Consider the following 22,533-nt stretch of genomic DNA (forward strand, 5'->3'; position numbering starts at 1 on the left):
ATTCCAGAGCAGCTGGAGCTGGAAGGGACCTCTGGGGATCATCCAGTCCAAGGCAGGGTGTCCCAGAGCCGGTGACACAGGGACATATCCAGGTGGCTTTGGGATGTCTCCAGACAAAGACTCCTCAGCTTCCCTGGGCAGCTGTTCCAGAGCTCTGCCACTCTCCATGGAAGGAAGTTCTTCCTCATGGTGAGGTGGAACTTGTGTTTTAATTGATGGCCATTAATCACAGCTAATTAATGAACAGCCCAGGCTGGCAGGCAGCGATCCAGGTACAACAACAACCCCACTGCCCTGTTTTGTTGGGGATTTGGCAGGACAGGAGGGATTTGGAAGGGCTTGGAACACAAACCCTGCGAGGAACCCCTGAGGGAGCTGGGGGTGCTCAGCCTGCACAAAAGGAGACTCAGGGCTGCCCCCAGCACTCCCTGCAGCCCCTGAAAGGTGCCTGTGCCCAGCTGGGCTCGGGCTCTTTCTCCAGCAGCTCTGACACAACCAGAGCACACAGCCTCGAGCTGTGCCAAGGGAAATTCAGGCTGGAGAGCAGGAAAAAGCTTTTCCAGCAAGGGGGATAAAGTTCTGCAATGGCTGCCCGGGGAGGGGGTGCAGTCCCCATCCCTGGGGGTGTTTAACAAGCCTGGATGTGGCACTGGGTGCCAGGGGCTGGGCTGGACTCCATGGCCTTGAAGGTCTCTCCCAACCCGGTGATTCTGTGAATTCTGTGATTTCTGGGTTTTTTGAGGACTTTTCTGGATCTTTATGGCTGAGGCAGGGCTGCAGTGCCCAGCCCATCCTCAGCTGGATCCCAGCCTCCCTCCCTTTCCCCGCTCTCAGAGCCGGACACTGCAGGGCTCTGTGAAAACCAATCCCCTTTTCTTTTGGGAATCAGCCACCCCTGGAGGGGCTTCTCCTGATCCCACAGCCTGTGCTGTGTTCCCTGCAGGTGGAGCAGAACTGGGCCACGCTGCAGGGAGGGGAGATGACCATCCAGACGACGCAGGCCTCGGAGGCCACGCAGGCGGTGGCATCGCTAGCCGAGGCGGCGGTGGCGGCGTCGCAGGAGATGCAGCAGGGAGCCACTGTCACCATGGCACTCAACAGGTACCTGGAGAGGGCACAGCTGCCTCAGCCTGAGCCTGGCATCTCCTGCCTGGGTTTCTTCCTTCTGTTGGGACAGAGTTCATTCTGTTCAGTCCTGAGAGAGGCTTTTCCTCAGTGGATTCATGCGGTGGGTGGTGTGTGCAGGACAGCTCCTGATTCCTGCTCTGGTCAGAATCAGAATTTTTTCCACTGCCCACTAGTTTTGGGTTTTTTTTTTTTCCTCCAGTCTTTCTGGAGTAGAAGCTGAAGGAGCTGCAGTGGTTATTAGGGTTTTTGGCTGCACTCAGGTTAGCAAGATCTGAGGTGTAGCTCCACAGGTCCACCCAGCAGGATGAAATATCTTTGCTCAGCTCTGCTGAGCTGCTTAAACTCATCCTGCTGTTCCTAAAACCTGGAAATGGCTGTGGCCGTTTCCCATTTATCCCATTTCCCACAGCCCATTCCTGAGGGACAGGAAATCACAACACAGCAGTGAAGGAGCTTTCCCACTGCTGAGGTGTGGACTGAGAATTTCCAGCAAACCAGGATCCTGGTTAGAGGCTGTGGGCTGGGCAGCCCACAGGGGGTGGGACAGGGCACCAGACCACACTGCTGGTAGCTGGAATAAAGCTCCAAGACCTTGTTCCATCCAGAAATTGCTGAAGGAATCACTTGGATCCCAGTTTGTTCCCAAATCTCTGTTGGGATTGAATCCTAACACACCTAGAACTGTTTCTGCTCTTTATGATGCAGATTTGGGTCCTTCAGATATTTCTTGTCTGCTACATGAGGTTGCTCAAATAGGCTTTTTTTACTAATATTTCCCTGTAAAATTCCCTTTTAAAACCAAATGATCTTTTCAGGACACCGGAGTTACAGGAACAAGCCCCATCTCCCCAAATCCAACTTGCAGGATTTTATCCTGCACATTTCCAGGATTCCAGATTTCCCTGCATGGATTTTTTTTTCTAGAAGTGGGAAGGCTGGGCATGGGGTTACACCTGATGCCAGGTTTGCTGAGCTGCCCTGGGCCTTCCTGCTGGGAAAATGCCTTCCCAGAGCTCCTGAAGGAGAAGGATGTGCCAAGGGGAGGAGGGAAGCCAGGCAAGAAAATATTCTGGTTCTCTACAAGTGTTTTAAGAGCTGCTCTGAGACACAGAGGGGCTGTTGAGAACTGAAAATCCACCCTGAGTGCATGGAGTAGAAAAGTGTTTGGCATCTAAGGAGGAAATGAGGGAAGAGAAGAAAAAATGTGGGGAAACAGTTGGAAAATATTTGAGTCAATTGGTCAAGCAGAGAATGAAAGAGGGAGAGCATCCATGGGGGAGTTAAAGGAAATTCCTCCTCTTTGTTTGCCTAATTCAGGTGGGAATTGGTAGGAAATTTGCCTTCAGGAATGTTTTGCCACTGCTGAGCAGATATTGTCAAAATAAGTTGAATATTAGGAATTATCAGGAAAGGCATTAAGGGCAAGCCAGGATTAGGAATAACTGATGGTGCATTCATTCACACCTTGGACAGTGCGGGAAGTGCTCACCACTCAGACAGAAAAGAGTGATCAAACCCCGGAATGATCCATGCCACAGCAGGCTGCGGGAAGGAGATTTCCCACTGGACATGTGGGAAACCATGAGGAAAACAAAAAAGCAAAAGTTTTATTTTCTGTTTCTCACAGTACCAGACTATAGGGCTGCCCAGCCAGGAGTTTTTGAAGCACCATAATGCAATTTTTCCTTCTAATTAAATGTGGAACTCTTTGCTCCAGGAAGCAAAGAGTGTAGATGGGTTTCAGAGGGGATTAGAGAGGGCTCACATATAGGGTGTGTTTGTATGTAAAGCTTGAGATAAGAAATGTTGAGTTAGAAACGCTGTGGAATAGGATAAACGTCGTTAGGAGAGAAATGGAATTAAAAATAAGTTTTAAAGGATGCTTTTGTGAATAAGACTAGGTATTTTAGAAAAATATAACTATGAAAAGTGTATTGTAGTAGGATCTATGAGAAGTAACTTTAGATGATTAGCTTTAAAGCATTTACAGTATGGTGTAGTAAAAGCTGATAGGCTAAGAAACACTTATATTGTAATTAAGAAATGGTTCATTTCTGATTGTAATAGTGTAAATTATAACATCTGTATTGTCTCACCCACAAAACTACCCCGTATATATATCTGTATAATATATATAAAAATAAATAAAAATATAATATATTATTAATATACACTGTATTGTTCACCAAAAAAAACCACATATATATATCTGTATAATTATATATATAAAATAATATAAAAAATATAATATATTACTATAGATATAACATCTGTATTGTCTCACCCACGAAACCACCCCATATATATATCTGTATAATTATATATATAAAATAATATATAAAATATAATATATTACTATAGATGATAACATCTGTATTGTCTCACCCACAAAACCACCCCATATATATATCTGTATAATTATATATATAAAATAATATATAAAATATAATATATTACTATAGATGATAACATCTGTATTGTCTCACCCACAAAACCACCCCATATATATACATCTATATAACTATATATATAAAATATAATATATTACTATAGATGATAACATCTGTATTGTCTCACCCACAAAACCACCCCATATATATACATCTATACATTTATATATATAAAATAATATATAAAATATAATCTATTACTATAGATTATAACATCTGTATTGTCTCGCCCATGAAACCACCCTTATTATTATTATTATTATTATTATTATTATTATTATTATTATTATTATTATTATTTAGATATATATATAATTAAAACATCTGTATTGCCTCACCACAAAACCACCCCATCTCTGGGTCAAAAAAAGGCTTAATCCAACAACCTTGAAGCACTTTGCAGCTGCTTTGGGGATTTCAAGAGCCAGTTTTATCCCCTGTGAGCTGCAGGAAATCTTTCAAAGGCACAAATAAGGCTGAGTGGGGCTCACCTGGGTTAGGGAAGGTGTCCCTGCCATGGATCTGGACGGGTTTAAGGTCCTTTTAGACCCTTTTAGCTCTCAATCTCAGCAGCTCAGCCTTGGTGAAGAGAGTCCCTTCTCCTTTTTTCCTTACTCCATCCCTGTTCTGAAACTCCTTGGGCAACCTTTGCAGGGCTTTTGGGCCTGGCTTCATCAAATGAAGAAATTTAAGGATTTCTTCATCACGTGCAGAAATTTAACAGCACTCTGCTGGGAGATAATGCTCAATGAAAAAGAATTATTGGGCCACTTGGCTGGGGAGGAGCTGAAGCCAGAGCTGGTGATGCTGCTCATGGCAGCAGGGCGAGGTGAAGGGGCAGAACCAGGGAGAGCTCTGAGATCTGCAGAGCCCCAGGATGGGCCAGGGCCAAAGTCTGATACCTGAATGCAGAGGCAGGAAGGAGCCACGTGGAATTGTCCCAAAGTTTTATCCAAGTCCCAGGAGAAAGGGAGAACACAGGGCTGTTCTGAGAGACCTGAAAAAACCCACCAGAGGCAGCTTCTTCCCATCCATTCCTCCTGCAGTGCTGATTTCCTGCTGTGCATCACTTCCCCCAGGCCAGATAGGAATCCCTGCGCTCTGGGCTGCTCTCCTGGCGTGTGTTTGCTGGTTGAAATGGAGTTTTATTTAATTTGATTTGTTTCTCTGCTGTTCCTGACCCTTGTCTCCCCCTGCAGTGAAGCCGCTGCCCACGCCGTAGCCACGCTGGCCGAGGCCACCCTTCAGGGAGGGGGACAGATTGTCCTGTCTGGGGAAACTGCAGCAGCAGTGGGAGCGCTCACAGGAGTCCAGGATGCCAATGGTAAGTCCTCTGCCAAGGGTTTGGTTTGGCATTTTTCATTTAGGCTCTTAAAAACGGCCTTTTCTTCTCTTTTTACTGAAATGGCGCGGTTTGGGTGGTAAAATACTCCTCCCTCGCTCAGGGGGTCACTGACGAGTTGTGAGTTTTAATCTCAGGGTGGAATGGGAGCATTAACTCCTTCTTTGCTCCCATGGTGCTGGTGGCTCTGATCTTTCCCTCCTCTGCCAGCTGGCTCTACATCCTTAGGGGTTTTTTTTTGGGAAAACTGCTTGGTGATGTGTGTCTGTGCCCAGCGCAGGAAGGACCAGCCTTGATCAATTAACACATTTAGTTGGTGCCGTAATAAACTCATCTCCAGAACTCTTAAACCAACATTTTATTACTTATTTCCTGCCCTTCTCAAGGCTTTTTTTCTGTGATTGGTGGCTGTTCCTGAGTCAGCCTCAGGTCGTTTTCCTCCTGCTTCATTTTCCATCTTCCCACCACAGTCGATCTCTTGATTCCAGGGATTCTCTGTAGCATTTCTCACCTGCTCTATGCCTTCTGCCAAGTCTGGTGACTTTTGGAGATCTTCAAACCAGAAATAAAACTGTAAATCTATAAAATCCCATCAAGAGATGAGTGGAATATGAAAATGTGCCTCGTTGGGGCTCATCCACTGCCTTCAGTTGTCCTGTGCTTCTGCCTGAGCCTGGAGGTGTTTAAGGAACACCTGGATGTGGCACTGAATGCCTTGGTGTTGGGTCACAGGTTGGATTCAGTGATCCCAGAGGTCTTTTCCAGCCTGACTCTGGGATAATTTCCAAGCTCAGACTGGTTGTTATGGAACTACGCAAGAAACCCACTGGTTGTTTGGGTCAGGTGGAAGGAGGTGTGTCAAAATCAGCCGGAAAAGGGCACAAGGAGTGAAGTTGTAAAGAAACCTCACCTCAAAGGTGGGGCTGTTTGGACAGGAATTGTCAAAGAGGGGCCAAGCACGTGTGGCTGGGTGGCAGAACTGTCACTTTGCATGAAAGCAGAAACCTGCTCAGGTGAGAGCTGCCTTCCTTCAGGATCCTCATCCAGCCGGGAGCGCGCTCCGCGTGAAACGTCTGTGCTCAGTTTGCAGCAGACGAGGGGAGAGGAATTTGACTCGGGGCTGGTTTGGTTCCCTTGCTGTGGAGTCAGCCAGCCTGAAGAGGGAGCAGGAATGAAGGGAAATCCCTGTCCCCGGAGCTGGGGATGCATCTGGCACCGAGGGAAGAGCAGGATTGTGTTTATTGTGCCGGCAGCCTGGCGTGAGGGCGATAAGTGCTGTGTGTTTATCAGAGGCAGGAGCTGACCCTGGATGCTCAAAACCAGCAACTAATCAGATTTGGAAAAGCAGATCCACACCCCTGGCTCCTTCTGCTCTGCTTCCAAAATGCTTTCACAGTCTGGATTCCTCTGGATGCTTCCCCTCAAACTCCCCTTCTCCACACCCTCCCTGACTCACTCCACCTCACTCTCCCACCGTTGACATCATTTCAATACAGGCTGGGCTATTTTTTTTTCCCTTTTTTTTCTCCTTTTTTTTTTTTTTTTTTTCCTAGCAGCTGAGTTGGAAATCAGATGGGATTTAGAGTGCATTAAGAGGAGAGGCTGCAGCATTTTCCTGTGAGCACAACCTCGCCCACAGCCCCCTCGCCTGCTTTCCACTCTCCTTCGATTTGCTCTAATCTCCGGTGGTATTAAGGGGAAGGGCTTTGGAGTCCTTGGAAGCTCCATGCTGCTGCTTCCTTACGTAACCAGCTAATAGATCTCCCTGAGGGATGGAGGAGATGCTGGTGTCCATTGCTGCTGCCTCTGTCTGGGGAGGCAGAGCAGATGGATCTGCTGCTGGCAGGATTTATCTCCGTAGCCGGGGTGGGAGTGGGAGCATCCTCCTGGACACCATTTGATGGATGCAGCAGAGAAAATCCACTCTGTGCCCTTCTGTCCAGAGGAGGTGGAATTGAGAGTGATTTGGGGAAAACTGCCAGAGCCAGAGTGGTCCTAATCAGCAAATTTCCCCTTCTCGCTGTTGCTTGCAAGGTCTTAATTTGCTGGTATTCCCAATAAATGCTTCTCTCTGGGAATGCTCTGACCCTTCTGCAGAACTTTTCTGAGGAAAAAAACCTATCTGCCAGGGTAGCATAGAAATTTATCTCCATCTTATTGATAAAGCAGAGGAGATAGTTGGACACCTCCCCATCCCTGGGAGTGTCCAAGGTCAGGTTGGACAGGTTTGGAACAACCTGGGATAGTGGAAGGTGTCCCCTTGGCAGGAACGAGATGATCTTTAATTCACTTCCAACCCAAACCATTCCATGATTTCTGTGAAAATGTCTGGAGGTCAGGCAAGGTATTTCATCCTGATTTTAGCCATTTCGTGTAATTACTCTCTTTTTTTTTTTTTTTTTTTTTGTTTTTTTCTCTCACTATGGCATTTTTCCCATCCCTTCTCTGGAATTATCTGAATAATTATAACAATACAAGACAACCAGGATGGCTAAAAAGAGGAGACCTCTGAATATTCCTGGAAATGTTGGACTCTAGGGCTGGATATCTTGCAGGGAGCCCAGGAACGTGGCTGCACTGCGAAAGGGCTGTGGATAATCTTGTGATCTGTTCCATTCCCAGCTGAAGGAAACAAGATCTCCTGCTCCCATGCAGTGTCAAAGCAGCTAAGTGCATTAAGGTTTTCCTGCTCCTCAGGAGCATCTGCTCCGAGTGGGGATGCAGGAACTGGTGACCCTACGCTTGGAGCCTCAGCTGGTTTTGTTCCTAAGTGGTTGGTATTGAACAGAAGGATATGGAGAGCAAGAGGAGGGCAGTGTGGCAGCGCCGGGCCCTGAAAATGCTGGGAAACGCTCTGCTGAGAACAACTCCGTGCCCTGGAGCCGCTTTTGGAGCGAGAGGAGCTGGGGAGGTGCCGTGCTGGAGCAGCCTCCTCCCGCAGCCCTTTGTTTGCCATTGATCGCGGGGCCCCGAGAGCTGCCAGGGCTTCCCGGCTGACGCTGAAATATTGATGAGGCTGCGGGCGGGGCCGTGCCTGCAGGGCTGTGCCCCCGGAGGGGCAGGGCTGTGCCCCCGGAGGGGCAGGGCAGCTCCCTGCCCAGCCTGGGCTCGGCAGCACCGACCGGGGCTGCTGTGCGAGGTGAGGGGAGTGGAACGCTCCAGCTCCTGCTGGCATCCAAACCAGGGCATGGAAAGAGGAGCAGTGGGAAGAGTTGGGGTGGAAGAAGAAGCTGTGGAGGATGTGGGATCCAGCCATAACCAGGGAATTAATTTCACAGACCGGAGCTTGGCCCAGCCAGAGATCCAGTGGATCCTGCTTGTCCCCCTTGGCTGCTCTTTTGCTGTCCCCAAAGCAGATTTTCCTGCTGGATCTCCTCCCTGTGCTGCTGGAGATGCTCCTGAGAGCACAGAGGGTGGCACTGAGAGGAGCCCACCCCAAATCCTGCCCTTCTCCACCCAAAAATCCAATCCTGCCCCCCACACAGGCAGAGGGGGCCGTGTTCAGGGCTGGGCTGAGCCAGGATCTGTGAGCAGCATTAGGGTCTGACGTGGGCAGGGGGATTAGAGGGCTCCCTGCTTTCACAAGCCCAGGAAGGAGGCGTCTGTGCTGTTGGCTTCTGGCTTCTTTTTCCTGCTTCTCTCAAGGCTGGCATTGAAGCTCTCGAGATGGTATTTTGTGTTCAGATTCAGGTGTTTATTATTTCTTATTTATATTACAAGTGGCGAGTTCTGCAGCATCCTACTAACAAGCTACCAAATGGCCAACTATCTTTTTATACGAGGTCTTTTAAGGCTAAACTGTCCAATTAAGAAATGACACCTGAATTATTTCTACTTTTAACTTAATAACTAATCACTCAAAGTCCACAATGCAGACTTTTTTGTCTAATTGCAAAATACTACTTAGGGAGAAGAAGGTGAAGAAGAACAACTAGTCACTGCTCTAAAACTTCTATCTTGTCCCATGTATATTGTTATATTTTAGAACCCTAAACTCTTAAGTTTTTCCACGCTGTGATATTCTAATCAAAGTCTGTACTATTACAGACCCATAGTGTTGTCAATCAATTTTGGAAGCTTTCTCCATGACTTCAGGTCAAATACAGTATTTTCCTGTGGCTCTGTGCCCTTCAGCACAGAAAGTTTTAAAATCTCAGCATGCAGGACCCCAACATGTGCAGGGTAAAGGAGCCTCAGTGGGGTTTGGGGTGACAGTGCCACATACAGCTGCTGCTCCAGGTGGTGATTTCCATGTGGGGAGGGGTTTGGGATCCCTGTCCTTGCTTTGGGATCCCTCAGGATGGGGAGGTGCGGCACGGAGCCGCTGGGAGCTGCTGGCTTTTTTACATGAGAAAAACATTTCTACATTTCACGGAGGGGGGGAGGCTGAGGGGCTGCAAATGTCGCTTTGTATAAAGGAGTATTTTATGTTTTTCCTGTTGGATCTCCTTTTTAGGGAAGATGGAGCCAAATGAGTCGCTAGCAGCTTGGCAAAGTGCAGATCAGCATGTTTGCATCCAGGAGGACAGGAAGGAAAGAGTCAAGCTTTTTGTAGGGCCTCCCTGGTGGGAACAGAATTTTTTTATGAAGGTTTTCCCTGAAACAGGTAGGATTTAATCCCAATCTGAAGGAAAGGTGAGGAAAATCATTTTTGCAGGTGTGTTTTGGATGAGAAAGGGTAGAAGAGAAGCCAGCAAGGAGAGCAGAAGAGTGAATTCCTTCCTGGGTTTGCTGAGCAGCTCCAGGAACGGGGAGAGGCATTTCCTAGAGGACAAATTGCTGTGTATCAATGAATAATTATCAGCAACAGAGCTGTTGGGCTCTGAGTGAAACCCCTTGGCGTAAACCTCAGTTAAAAGGAGTTTCATCTGTGTGGGGTCGGGGTCTCTTCTCCCAGGGGACGAGCGACAGGACCAGAGGAAACTGCCTCAAAATGCATCAGGCAGGTTTAGGATATTGGGAAAAAAAATTCCTCACTGAAAGGCACTGAAATTCCTCTCTTGCCAGGCACTGGAACAGGGCAGGGCTGGAGTGGGGATGTGGCACTTGGGGACATGGGGGCGGGCTGTGCTCCAGGGAACAGGGACAGGAGGAGAGGGAACAGAGGAGAGAGCCTCAGGGTGGATTTTAGGGAAAGTTCCTCCCTGGAAAGGGCTGTGCAGAGCTGCCCAGAGAGGTTTGGAGTCCCCATCCCTGTTGGGATTTCAGCGCCCCGTGGATGTGACACTTGGGGACGTGGGGCAGTGGTGGCCTTGGCAGTGCTGGGGGATGGTGGGACTCGATCTGGGAAGTGTTTTCCAACCTGAATGATTCCATGATTCCAAGGACACTCACTCCCCTGCATGTGCCCTGTAGGGAGGGGGTTCCTGATGCATCCTGTGCCCACCTCCATTCCCTGTTGTTGGTTTTTGTAGTTTTTATCGAGATGGGGTAATACTGAGTGATTGGTGTTAGAAGGAACAGCAGCATTGTGTGGCAAGAGCTAAGAGGCTGAAAAACATTTTCAAAGTATTGTAACCAAAAACCAGGCTCACTTCTGATGGAGTAGCTTTGAGCTTTACATCTCTTGTGCCTCACATTTCATCAGAACTGACAATAGAACAAAATCTCTTCAAACACCTCTCAGCTGCCCCATCTCTGTACCAGCTGGGAAAACCAACACTGTGCCAGTGTCACCCTGCTGGGTGTGACCAGGAATTCCCTGCTGGCATTTTGGGGCGCCAACCCCAGCTCATTGCCAGCCCGAGGAGAGGCAGAACACCCCACAGCCCAAAGGGCTGCAGTGTGCCCATCCTGGCACACCTTGCTGTGCCCTTTGGAGCCCCCAGATGGGCTGCAGTGTACCCACCCTGGCACACCTTGCTGTGCCCACCCTGGCACACCTTGCCGTGCCCTTTGGAGCCCCCAAGGGCTGCAGTGTGCCCACCCTGGCACACCTTGCTGTGCCTACCCAGTGGGCTGCAGTGTGCCTGCCCTGGCACACCTTGCTGTGCCCACCCTGGCACACCTTGCCATGCCCTTTGGAGCCCCCCCGGCACACCTTGCCATGCCCGCCCTGGCACACCTTGCTGTGCCCTTTGGAGTGCCCAGATGGGCTGCAGTGTACCCGCCCTGGCACACCTTGCCGTGCCCTTTGGAGCCCACCCTGGCACACCTTGCCAAGCCCTTTGGAGCCCCCAAGGGCTGCAGTGTGCCCACCCTGGCACACCTTGCTGTGCCTACCCAGTGGGCTGCAGTGTGCCCGCCCTGGCACACCTTGCTGTGCCCTTTGGAGCCCACCCTGGCACACCTTGCCGTGCCCCCCCCGGCACACCTTGCCGTGCCCCCCATGGCACACCTTGCCATGCCCACCCTGGCACACCTTGCCGTGCCCTTTGGAGTGCCCAGATGGGCTGCAGTGTACCTGCCCTGGCACACCTTGCCGTGCCCTTTGGAGCCCCGGGGGCTGGGGGTGGCGTTTCGCTAATCCCGCCGTGACGCGGGGCTGGCGCTCGCTGCCGCCGCCCGGCTTTGCTCTGACATCCTGGCCCTGCCGCTGAGGCGGCTGCCGCTGGTGATTAGGATTTGTCTGCCCACCAACCGCGGTTAAAAATAGCCCCTCCTGCCCCACATCCGCGGCCGGAGCTTCCCCCGCTCCGGGTCCCGTTCCGGGTGTGGGGCGGAACCAGCCCCGCTTACCCAGTTCCTTTGGGCTTCCATGGTGGGAACACAGAACGGGCATTTCTGGGCACAGTTTGGTCTTTGAGGGGGGAAAAACCTCATTTTATTGTCTTTGTTTGGCCTGGAGAAGAGAAGGTTTCAGGGAGACCTTATGGTGCGGAATGGGGATTTACAGGAGCGAGGCTTAGAGGAATGGCATCCCACTGTCAGAGGGCAGGGTCAGATGGGATTTTGGGAAGGAATTCCAGGTTGGAAGCAGGGGAGGCCCTGGCACAGGGTGCCCAGAGCAGCTGTGGCTGCCCCTGGATCCCTGGAATGACCAGGGCCAGGTTGGACAGGGCTTGGAGCAGCCTGGGACAATGGGAGGTGTCCCTGCCATGGGGACAGGGGGTTGGAGCTGGATCTTCAAGATCCCTTCCAGCCCAAACCATTCTGTGATTCTTGTGGATATTTTGATATGATGAGCACTCGGGATGTCCCAAGGCCTCTCTCCTCTTCACAAAGTGCCTGAGGAGCACAGGGAGCCTCCCGGGTGGTTCTGTGCCCCTGTTCTGCATCCAAGTCTCACGTGGAGTCTCCTCTTTGAGAGCACAGAGGAGGAGGCAGCGCCCTGGGGAGGCCCCAGGAGTGACCCCGCTCCTGATGTTGTCCCTGCTCAGGTGTCCATGCCAGAGTTCCCAATATCCCAAAGGCAGCCCCTTCCCTGGGGCAGGGAGGGGTTTCCTTGCACACCCCCATCCTTTCTCCCTCTCCTGCTGGTCTCGGGGAGCTCGCAGCCCCTAAAGGAGCCGTGCCCTGTCTGGCCTTGTCTCCTGGCTTCTCCCTGACCTCGCAGCATCTCCAGCCCTCCCCTGGTGAGTTCTGACATGCATTGCTGTGATCAGGCCGTTGAGCCTGCCAGGCTCCCCAGCTGTCACAGCCCAGGCTGGCCTGCTTTGAGCCCAGGCCATTCACCTTCCACGTGTCCTGAATTAGGGGAAATGGACAGGAGGGCTGGCTCTGTTTAAAAATTAAAGCTGATTACAGGGCATTAACATTACATTTAAAGCAATAGACAGCAGCCCTCCTCTCTCTCAGCGTAGTTGCAATATGTTCCCTTTTGTTCTGGGCTGCAAGAGGGAAGGGAGCAGCACTGCCAGCGACTCCAGGCTGGGCAGGATTTCTTCTTTAGCCATAAATTTTGAAAGAGGAGCTGCCTGTTGGCTGGTGCAAGAATTTAAAGCAGGTCTGACTACCTAAAGCAGTTCCCATCTTTGCTGAAGTTCTTTTGGCTGATCCTGAATTTCCCTTGGAAAATTCAGATGATCTGACTCTGTCTTCTGAGTTGTCATGTTGGGAAGTTTCATATTTGATGGATCCCATTTTTTTTTTTTTTTGTTAAATCCCACAATTTTCGTGGTGACTCTTCATCCCAAAACCAGGAATTACTCAGTCTGGCTGGGAACTCTCTGAGTGTGATGCTTGCCTGGGACTCCTTGTGGGTTTGGGTTGGATTTGAAGCCGGTTTGTTTGGTGCATTTGTGTGATGCTTTTCCAGGCTTCTGCACCTCCATCTCACAGCCCCTCAGGAATTCAGGTGGCTTCAGCAGGAGCTGCTCGGAGCAGGGAGGGTGCTGAAAAGAGGCCTTGTGGCAGGTGAAGGGGGGTGTTTGTATTCCCTGGATCCTGCTTTTCTCTGTGTTCAAGAAACCAAAGCTCCAGGGAGAGCTTCCAGCACATTCCAGGGGCTCCAGGAGAGCTGCAGAGGGACTGGGGCCAAGGCCTGCAGGGACAGCACCCAGGGAATGGCTCCCACTGCCAGAGGGCAGGCATGGATGGCATCTTGGCAATGAGGAATTCCTGGCTGGGCTGGGATTGCCAGAGCAGCTGGGGCTGCCCCTGCATCCCTGGCAGTGCCCAAGGCCAGGCTGGACACTGGGGCTGGAGCACCTGGGACAGTGGGAGGTGTCCCTGCCATGGCAGGGGTGGCACTGGGTGCCCTTGAAAGGTCCCTTCCCACCCAAAACCATTCCATGGTTCTGTGATCTCTTAGTGACTTTTCATTTGACTTTACCACCACCAGCATTCACATTAAATTCCAGGGGTGTTTTTCCATTTATTGTGTCAAAATCCCCAACAATCTGGCTTTGAGAGCTTTCCTGGTCCTCTCTGGGTGGCTGGGGCTGTCAGGGCCCGTGGCTCTGTGGTCACAGCAGATTTTTTGGGGTGTCTGCAGTAGATGGGAATTTTAATCCTTGAACAAGCTCCTTTCTGAAAGAGATGTGGTTGAACCCAGGCAGGGCAGGAATGGCAGTCAGGAGAGTTGGCATCTTCTCCTAAATACATCTGGAAGCACAAGGAAACATTTCCTGGTTTGCCTCTGTTTCCAGCCCAGGAATGGGGATGGAAAGGAGGGAAAGGAGGGAGGTGTTTTTGAAGGGTGTCTGCGAGCAGATCTCAGCAGTGCCACCCTCTGGGATCAGAGTTTTGGCTCCAGGATAGGGAATTGCTCTCCTGACAAGCTGCACCTCTCCAGCCTGGTGCTGTTTTATTTACAGCCCTTGGCTTAGGGAGAAGGGCACAGGTGGAGCAGAAATCCAGCTCTGCCCAGCCCTGCATCTCTCCTGACCCATCAGAGATGCTGCCGAGTCCTTTCTCCAGGTCTTCTGCTCCTCCTCCATGCTTAACCTAACCTGGGTCAGAGGCTTGACCAGCAGAGCTTCTTCAGGGGGTCCAGACAGGGTTGTGGTGCTCCTGGAAGGCACCACCAGCCTGGGGAAAGCAGCTTTGTGCCATTTCTGCTGGACACATCCATGCTGGGTGTGGAGCTGGATGTTCAAACCCACCAGGGTGGGTGGATGAAGATGAAGCCAAAATCGAGACCAGCTCTGCTTTGCTGCTCCTTTCTCCAGGATGAAATTCCCCTGTGGTGGATTCTCCCTGTAGTAACAACTCGTTCCAAACTATCTGCAGCGTGTGGCAGCCCCACCTCAGCTTTTTGAGCCCATCCCTGGCAGATCTTCCGGCTTCACCGCAGAGATCCAGGGCAGTTCCGTGCTGCTGGCACCATCCCTGCTCATCCTGCTCCTCCAGAAACCGCCGGGAGAGGTCCCAGCTCTCCCTCCCTGTGAGCTGCTGCCCAGGGCAGAGCTGAATTTGTGCCTGGAGCTCAGGGCAGTTCCCCCAGCTGAGCCCAGGGCTGAGGATGGGCAGTGCTCCCCACAGCTGGGGTTAGCAGCTGCAGCATCTCCCAGTGCAGATTTTGGCAGATTTTGGCTCGCAAGGCCTCCTGCCTCATCCCCATCCGTGGTGGGGAGGGACACAGGCGAGGCTGGGCACGTCACTGCTGCTGCCACCGTGCTGTGCCACTCCTGCCCCGCGCAGCACCCAGGGAATTCATTCCCTGGGACTCCCCTGGCAGATGGAGAGGAGCTCCCCGATCCCCGCACCCCATGGCAGAGCCTGCTGCAGGCTGCTGGTGGATGACAGCAGGACACGGCTCCTGCCGCCATCAGGGTGCCCTGGTGGCTGCGGGCTGCGCCGGTGCGGGGCAGAGCAGAAAACGGCAGTGCAGGGAGGCTGCTGTGACCCGAGGGCGCTGTGTGAGCTGCGGGCCCTTAATGGCTGTCCCTGGGTGCAGGGTGCAATCTGATCCAAATGGGAAGCTGGCTGAAATCCCAGCAAGCTGTCGCTGCTGCTGCTGCTGCTGCTGCTGCTGCTGCTGCTGCTGCGGGAGGCATCTTAGGAAATGAGCCGGGCTCTGGGAGCTCTCCCCGCGCCCCGGGGAAGGAGAAATGCCCTGCCTGCACCCTGGGGCTGCTCCCTGCGCTGAGCTTTGCTGGCTCTTCATTGACCGGCCTTTTGTTTCACACCAAAGTTTCCTCCCTGCGGGCAGCTTGTGGTTTCTGTGCTCCCTCTCTCCCCGCTCCTCTCTGGAATGTGCCTTCCCCACTTCCTGCGTGGACTTCTCCAAACTCCAGCCGGCTGTTGGCTTCCTTTGCCTTGAAAAGTGCTCAGCCCCTCTTTTCTGAGAGCCTCAGCTGCCTCCTCAGCAGGCTCTGACCTCCCAAGTTCCTCCTTTGCTTTTTCCCTGAGCACACCCAGGGGCTCACTCGGTGCCTGGATTTATCCTCCCCGTTGGATCTCCGGAGCAGGCTCTGATTTTAAGGGCTAAAAGCACAGCCCCATCTGTCTCATGCCTCTGGGGCATAGTAAAGAGCCCTGTCCTGCAGCCCCCGAGCCTGTGAGCAGAAAGGTTTTCCTTGTGCACCAGCCCTGCCCTGGCACAGTGAGGAACATGGGAGGCTTTAATGAATTTTCCCGAGTGGCTGCACTGAACTTTCAGATTTCTGCTTTCCCAAGTGAACCTCTTTCCTCTTCCTTGGCGTTCAGCCCTCAGATTTGGGATTGAGGAGGACGTTTCCTGCTCTGGGATAGCCCGGGCTCTTATTTGAGGCATCAGCAGATTGCACAAGAGCCTGAAGAGATGCAGCTGCGCCTTGGTGTCCCTTGGCTGGTGACCATTGGGTGGCTTTGTCCCAAACACTGGTGGGCACCCGAGGAAGAGAAGGCAAATCTGTCACCATAAGGACCCTTCCAGCTTCCAGCACTTTGCTTGGAGCCTGGTGGAGCAGCGGCTCAGCGCTGGGATATCCCTCCTGTGATGTGCACTCCAGCTGAGCGGAGGGGAGGAGGCAGAACCACCTTGCCTTGCCCTGGGAGCGTCAGGAACGCCCTTCCCGCAGCCTGGCGTCCCTTTGGGAAGGCACAGGAGGGTGATGTGTCTGTCCCTGCAGGGCCCTGTCTCCCAGTGACCTTCTCAGCTCGTGGAGACAGCTTGGCTTTGCTGTAAAGCAGCTCATGTGACAGCAGTAATCCTCGGAGGGTAAACAGCTGTGCAGGAAGATTCCGGGCAATCGCCCTATTTTCCCTGCCCCACACACACCGGGAGAGGCTGCACGAGCCCAGCCCCGCTGGGTGTCTCTGGAGCCATCCCTGAAAAGCCAGGGCAGGAGCCCTCACTTCCAGGATTCCTCCTGGAAGCCCTCGTGGAGCTGCACAACAGGTTCCAAGAATTTTAAGAAAGCCATTTCTCCTCGAGTGCTTTCCTCTGAATATTTTCCAAAACCACGAGTGGCATTTTTAAGCCCGAATTTGACTTCTGCCTCCCACCCTCCGTATTTTTTGGCACAATTTATTCCCTCACAGTTGTAGAAATTCCTCTCTCTGGGTAACGCTTTCTGGTGGCTCATGTGGACCCTCTTCTGCTCCTGGGATCCTCAATGGACTTTTTGCCCTCTGCCCATGGGAAATTCAGTTCTGCCCTGGAGAAGATACAGACTGAGGGAGCACTAGCTTGGCGTTGGTTTGAAATTAATCATGGGTTTATCATTCCCATCCCCAGCTTACAGACTGTAGCAAACTTCCTTTCCCTGCGGCTTTACCCCCTCGTTGTTCAGATCCCTGAATTTCCCCATCTCCCTTTTCCCCCATGATTTTAACCTTGCAAACCTCCCAGGGGAGTTTCAGTGAGTGTGTGCTGGTGCTGACAAGTCCAAGGAGCTGATGATAGCTAAAGCAGGTGGTTTTAGCCTGAGATCCAGGCTCCTGCACCTCACAGGCAGCAATTCCCCTCAGTTCCCTGCAGGAATGAGGTGCCTGGGATCAGGTGGGCAGCAGTTGCTTCGTAGCCGTGGAATCCCTGGGTTTCTGGAGCAGAAACCACCAGCAGGGTGTTTGTGGCTGCAGTAAATTGTCCACCAGCGGCCTGAGACAATCCCTTATTCCATGTAAGCCACAGCCCAGCCCTCGGGAGGGACCATCTGTTCCTCTGGCCGAGGGCAGATTTGAGCAGAGCCCTCGCAGTGAAAGGCTCTCTGCTACTCCCCTGAGCCGCCTGATCTCTTCCCTTCCACCTCTTCCCGTGGGGGAAAAAACCAAAAACCCCAAAGCTTTGTACTGCCAAGCATTAGGGGAGCTCTAATTGGTGTGTAAAGTGGGACTGCTGCCTTTAAGTGGTGGACATGGAGCTAATGGAAGTGGAATTTTATTGCTGGCATCAATGGGGGATGTTCAGCTCCTTTGAAGCGGCAGGGATCAGCAGCCAGGGGGGTTTCTGCTCAGTCAGAGCCAGCAGTGAGTTTGGTCCCTGTTATTTCCCATTGCTCTGAGTTATAATGTCTTTCTCAGAGGTTCCTGATGCGTTCTCTCAAAAAAAACCCAGTTTGAGTTGCACTTCCAAATAGGAATTACATAATAAGAGGTTTGAAGTCCAGCTTGGACTCTGCTAGGTTTTAGGGTTTCTGTGTGTTTGCTGCTGCTGGAGATGTGCTTCCTCACCTGTGGGCCTCCCATCTGAGCCAGAGCTGTGGGGATTTGGGCCTGAATCATCCCAGCAAATAAAAAAAAAATAATTCTCCAGCCACCACCGCCCCAGCTCTCTCATTTTCCAACCTGTTCTGTCTGCCTGGGAAGGGGCAGGACAGGCTCTTGCACTGCTGGGTTCTCCTCACAGACACTGTCTGTGCAGGTCCATGTGCCACAAATCTCCACTTTGCACATCCAGGGTGAGACCCACAGGGACAAAACAGCTGGAAATCTCCTTTTTGGGAAAACAAACTCATCCTTCTCCGTGCACCCGTCGTTGCTTTCTCTTGGTGTGCAAAGGACACTTCCAACGCCCAGGCCTGGGTGGTTGGAGCACAAAAGTTCTGTGCCTTCAGTCGCCAGGCCAGAGCCCAAACTTTGTGTTCTTAGCACCAGATGTGCAGAGTTTGAAAGGGAGGAATCTGCCAGAGGCAGCAGCATTCCAAGGATAAATACTCTCAGGAGAGCGAGGTGGGAGCCCATCTCCCCTGCCGGGCAGCGGGGGACGGTGGTGTACAAAAAAGGAGGAATGTGGACTGTAAAAACTTGCTCTTTACATGAAAAGTTCCACATCTGAGCCGTGTTTTCACTGTGATTTATTGCTTACCTCGGTGAGGATGGGCCAGGTCCGTCCTACCTGGGGGGAAGCTGTGCCAGATGTGTGCCTTGTCCTGTAAAGGACAGGCTGTGGACGCCAAAGCCCAGGAGGGGATGTGCTGGTTTGCAGCAGGGGTGCTCTTCTGGCTGGATTTGGAGGCTGTGCTTTGAGGTGAAGGGAAAGACAGGAGCCTTCAGGTGCATTTCCAGCCCCTTTTCCCCTGAGGAAAAAAGCCAAACTTACCTCCTGGTAGCTGGGCAGGACCTAGTGTGCGGTGAGCTCCAGCAGATCACCACAGCTGCAGCTTTCCATATCAAGGTAAAGCTTCAAATGCCTTCCCAAGGGGTTATCCTCCTCCAAAGGCTCTGCTGGGGGGCTCAAGCCACCTCTGCTGGGTTAGGAGCACAGAGTTCCCTGGCACAGAGGCACTGATGGGGCAGGGGGAGTACCCGAGGCGTCGGACCCGCCGCTTGGCCATGAATGTGCACCCTGTTGTGGCAGGGAAGGCTCCTGGGGAGCAAATCTGCAAAAACGCTGGGAAAATGGCTTTTAGATGGAGCCAGGGCCTATCTGGTTACAGATTGCCTTTCTGCCAGCACAATGGCTGCTTTATGTCTCCATGTGCTCGGCGCTCTGTAGGATGTGCCCGCGTCCGTCCGGGCTCGCTCGTGATCCGTCGGCCCCGCTGAAACCTGCCAGGCCCCCCGAGCCTTCAGTTCACATGGAGCTCCTCCCAGGCCCCAAGGAGTGCCTGGATTCCATGAACTTCCCAGCCTCGTGCTCCTGGGATACGTGGAAATTCCACTTTGGCAGCCATTTCTGCTCCTCGTTGCTCTCTCACGGTGGGAACTGTGGGAGAGCTTTGTTGGACGTGGCCTGAGCTTCTCCGTGATGGATTTCACGGCAGACTTTCCTCAGTGGGCCTCTCCGGGCCAATTCAACATCTAAATGTTGGTAAAATATCTGGCAGTGTCTTATTCTTACCTCCCACTTCACCTCCCACTCACACACTCCATGATCTGTACGGAATTAGAAATATCTCAGTTGCTCTGCCTGATGTCGGGGTGCTGCTTCTGTGGGGAGCACCGAATTTTTGCACTCACCCAGTAAACCAAAGGATGCATTTCCTACGAGTACAATAATCACCCCACTAAATCCCCCTCTCCAGCTGTAGCATCTCCCCTTTTACACTTGCATTTCATTGTCAGGCGTGCTAGCAGCAGACTATTCGTGTTGCACGTGGGACGTGGCAGGGGGTTCATCAGGTGAGTGGATTTTTGTGGTGGTAGTTTGGAATGTTGGGATTTAGCTGGTTCTGCACTCGGACCTTTAGGTCCCTCCTGGTGTTTTTTCGGGGTTAAAGGGGCTCTGTCTGTCTGGTTTTTGTGCCTGGGCACCGTTTGGGGTTGAAATGCCTTTGGGATGTGGTGATTTCACTCAGGTGATAAAAAATGGTTGTGTGATTTCAGGTGGTGCCCTGCCATGCTTCACACAGTAGCCATTAATAAAAAATAATGGAAAATACAGGACACTAAAAGCTGTTTAAAAAAGCAGGATAAGAATCCAGCTCTTCCTCTGGGAGAGCCCCTGGGGATGTTAAAAGCATAACTGGGCAGTCAGCAAAATATTTTTGGCAAAATCTGCCAGGGATCCCTTTGAGGTGATTGTTGAGAATCTCGTTCATGGGTTTAACACCTGATTGCTGAGGAGAGGGACAGACTGATTTATCCTGAGGTGTTTCCTCTCCCCAGTTCCTGAGGAGCTGGGCACAGATAACCCCTGTCTGCCCCTGTTTTGTGCCAACACCCAGCAGATCGTGGGGGAAGCAGAGCCCAGCTGGAGCAGACCTTCGGGGTTTGGACTTTCTCTATTTTTATCTGTGTTTCGTGTAGAGATGATTGACCACGATAGACTTGTAATCTTCTCAGGTGTGTCCACGCCAAAGCCAGCTCATCACGGAGGCTTAGATGGGTTATTCTCTAAGCTCCCAGCCCTGGAGCCCAGGAAAAACCTTCCTTCCCACAGGTGGATATGCTCCCTGGGTTTGTCGCCTCTCCTTAGTGACAAACAGACTCCAGTTTAAGGTGCCACGCCCTGGAGACCCAGCACTAGAGGGGCAGGTCTAGGTGAGGACTGAGTTTAAGCAGGGACAGCTTAATTCTGCCTCAGGTGATGCCCAGGGCCTGTTCTCCAGCTCTAAACTCACCCCATGAAGGGGAGAGGAGGGGACAGATGGCATCAGGTAAGGCAAAGCAAAAAAGTGTGGAGCTAATCCACCCCCAGGACACCAAACTGCTGTTCTGCTTTTCCCAAGCACCCTTTTCTTGGGAGTTTTTGCATCCAAAAAAAAAAAAAAAAAAAAAGGGAAAAGCTGGGATTTCAGATTGTTTCCCATGTTAAACATCACTGCAAGTTTTTTTCCTCCTGGGACTGTCCTTGCTGCAAAGACAAGTCCATGGCACTGGTGTCACCGGTGAAGGACACGTTTGTCACCACTGCTGCAGATTGTGGGTCTTTGCTGTGCCAGGGGCATCAGGCTGGCTCACTGGGATTTCCCTCTTTCCATGGAAGTGCTGAGGCTCCAGAGGAGACAATTCCTGTCAACCAGGAGTTCCAGCCCTGTGGTTTTTGTCTCAACGTGCTGCAACCTTAAAAGAAGTCCAGAAACTCCCTAGACGTCCAAAACAAACCCCAGAAACTCAAAGCCCCCACAAAAGACCTGGAAGAAATAAGGGAGATTAAGCCAAAGATGTTTCAGGTCTTGGCTGGGCCCTGGCCCTTCCCTCCTCAGAGGGAGGGAGAAACCAGGAATGTCCCAAAGATGCTGGTGCTCCCAGCCAGGGAAGGAAGGTTGGTCCCCGACCGAGATTTGGAGACAAACCTCAAGTTTGGATTTCATTTAAAACACCGCCTTGTTGCAAAATACCAGCATTGTGCTGAAGCTGAGTGGGTGGGAGGAAGACTGAGCTGTGTAAATGTGGTGTTGCCTCCTGACCTGTCCCATTCCCATGGTGTCCCGGATCAACCAGTGGCTTTGTGGGTCACTGAGACAGCAACTCCTGCTGCCCTGAGAGAGCAGAGAGGGAAAACTCCCTGCAGCAGATCCAGAGGAGCCAGAACCCCACTCTGGGTCCGTTAGGTTGGAGAAGATCTCCAAGGTCACCAAGTCCCAGTTGTGTCCCCCAACCCAGAGCCCCGAGTGCCCCATCCAGGCATTCCTTGGAAAGCTCAGGAAAGAAGGAGTCACTGAGCATGTTGAGCAGGCAGGTGAGCCCCAGGGACAGTCTGAGAGATGAGATGAGGCCCTGGAGGTGTGGTGGATGCAGGGAAGGAGGCAGTGACTCCAGGGCTGCCTCCTGTGCAGCTGTGGGTGGGAATGTTGGATCTCATCTCCTGCATTATTCCCTTCTAAGGAAAAGTCAGGGCTATGATGTAACTTAACTGATCTTCGATATCAAAGCCTCAGGTGCCTCATTAAATTGTTCTTTATTGACCAGAGTAGCTCCTGTAAAGACAGATGATCGTGAATGAGGACCGCAGCTTCTCGCAGATAATTTGGTGGAGAAACCTTCACGTTTTGACCTGGCTGGCCCAGAGGTTCTGTGGGGAAGAGCTGTGACTTGTGAGCCTTGGAAGTTCTCAGAGCTTGCATCACTGCATGGGGGTTTTGTGGTTTGTCAACATCACCGAATCCAGACCAGCTTGGGTTGGAAGGGACCAAAGATCATCCTGTTCCAGCCACACCTCCCACTATCCCAGGCTGCCCCAAGCCCTGCCCAAGCTGGCCTTGGGCACTTCCAGAGGTGGGGCACTGAGCCATTTCTGATGGGAAAAATCCTTCCAGTTATCGTCCTGAGAGATGTCAGAGTCAATCACTGATGGTCTTGCAGCTGAGGTGGGAAAAGATGGAGGGTGAGCTTTCAGTTCAGCTTATCTTAAACCAAGTGTCTGTGTTGGGAGATGTCTTCTGCTCCTCTGCCGCTGCTGAGTGTGGTGGGATTCCTGAAATG

At 51.8% G+C, this 22,533-nt stretch overlaps 1 protein-coding gene across 1 annotated transcript in view; it reads left to right on the top strand.

The window, feature by feature from the left end:
• Window positions 1-22,533, top strand: part of NRF1 (nuclear respiratory factor 1) — a 61,322-nt gene that overhangs the window by 33,365 nt on the left and 5,424 nt on the right. The window contains 2 exon segments of the mRNA XM_030959969.1: window positions 944-1,101; window positions 4,778-4,902. Coding sequence (XP_030815829.1) covers window positions 944-1,101; window positions 4,778-4,902 — 283 coding nt within the window.

The sequence above is a fragment of the Camarhynchus parvulus genome, chromosome 1A, assembly GCF_901933205.1.
Source record: "Camarhynchus parvulus chromosome 1A, STF_HiC, whole genome shotgun sequence".
Lineage (NCBI taxonomy): Eukaryota > Metazoa > Chordata > Aves > Passeriformes > Thraupidae > Camarhynchus > Camarhynchus parvulus.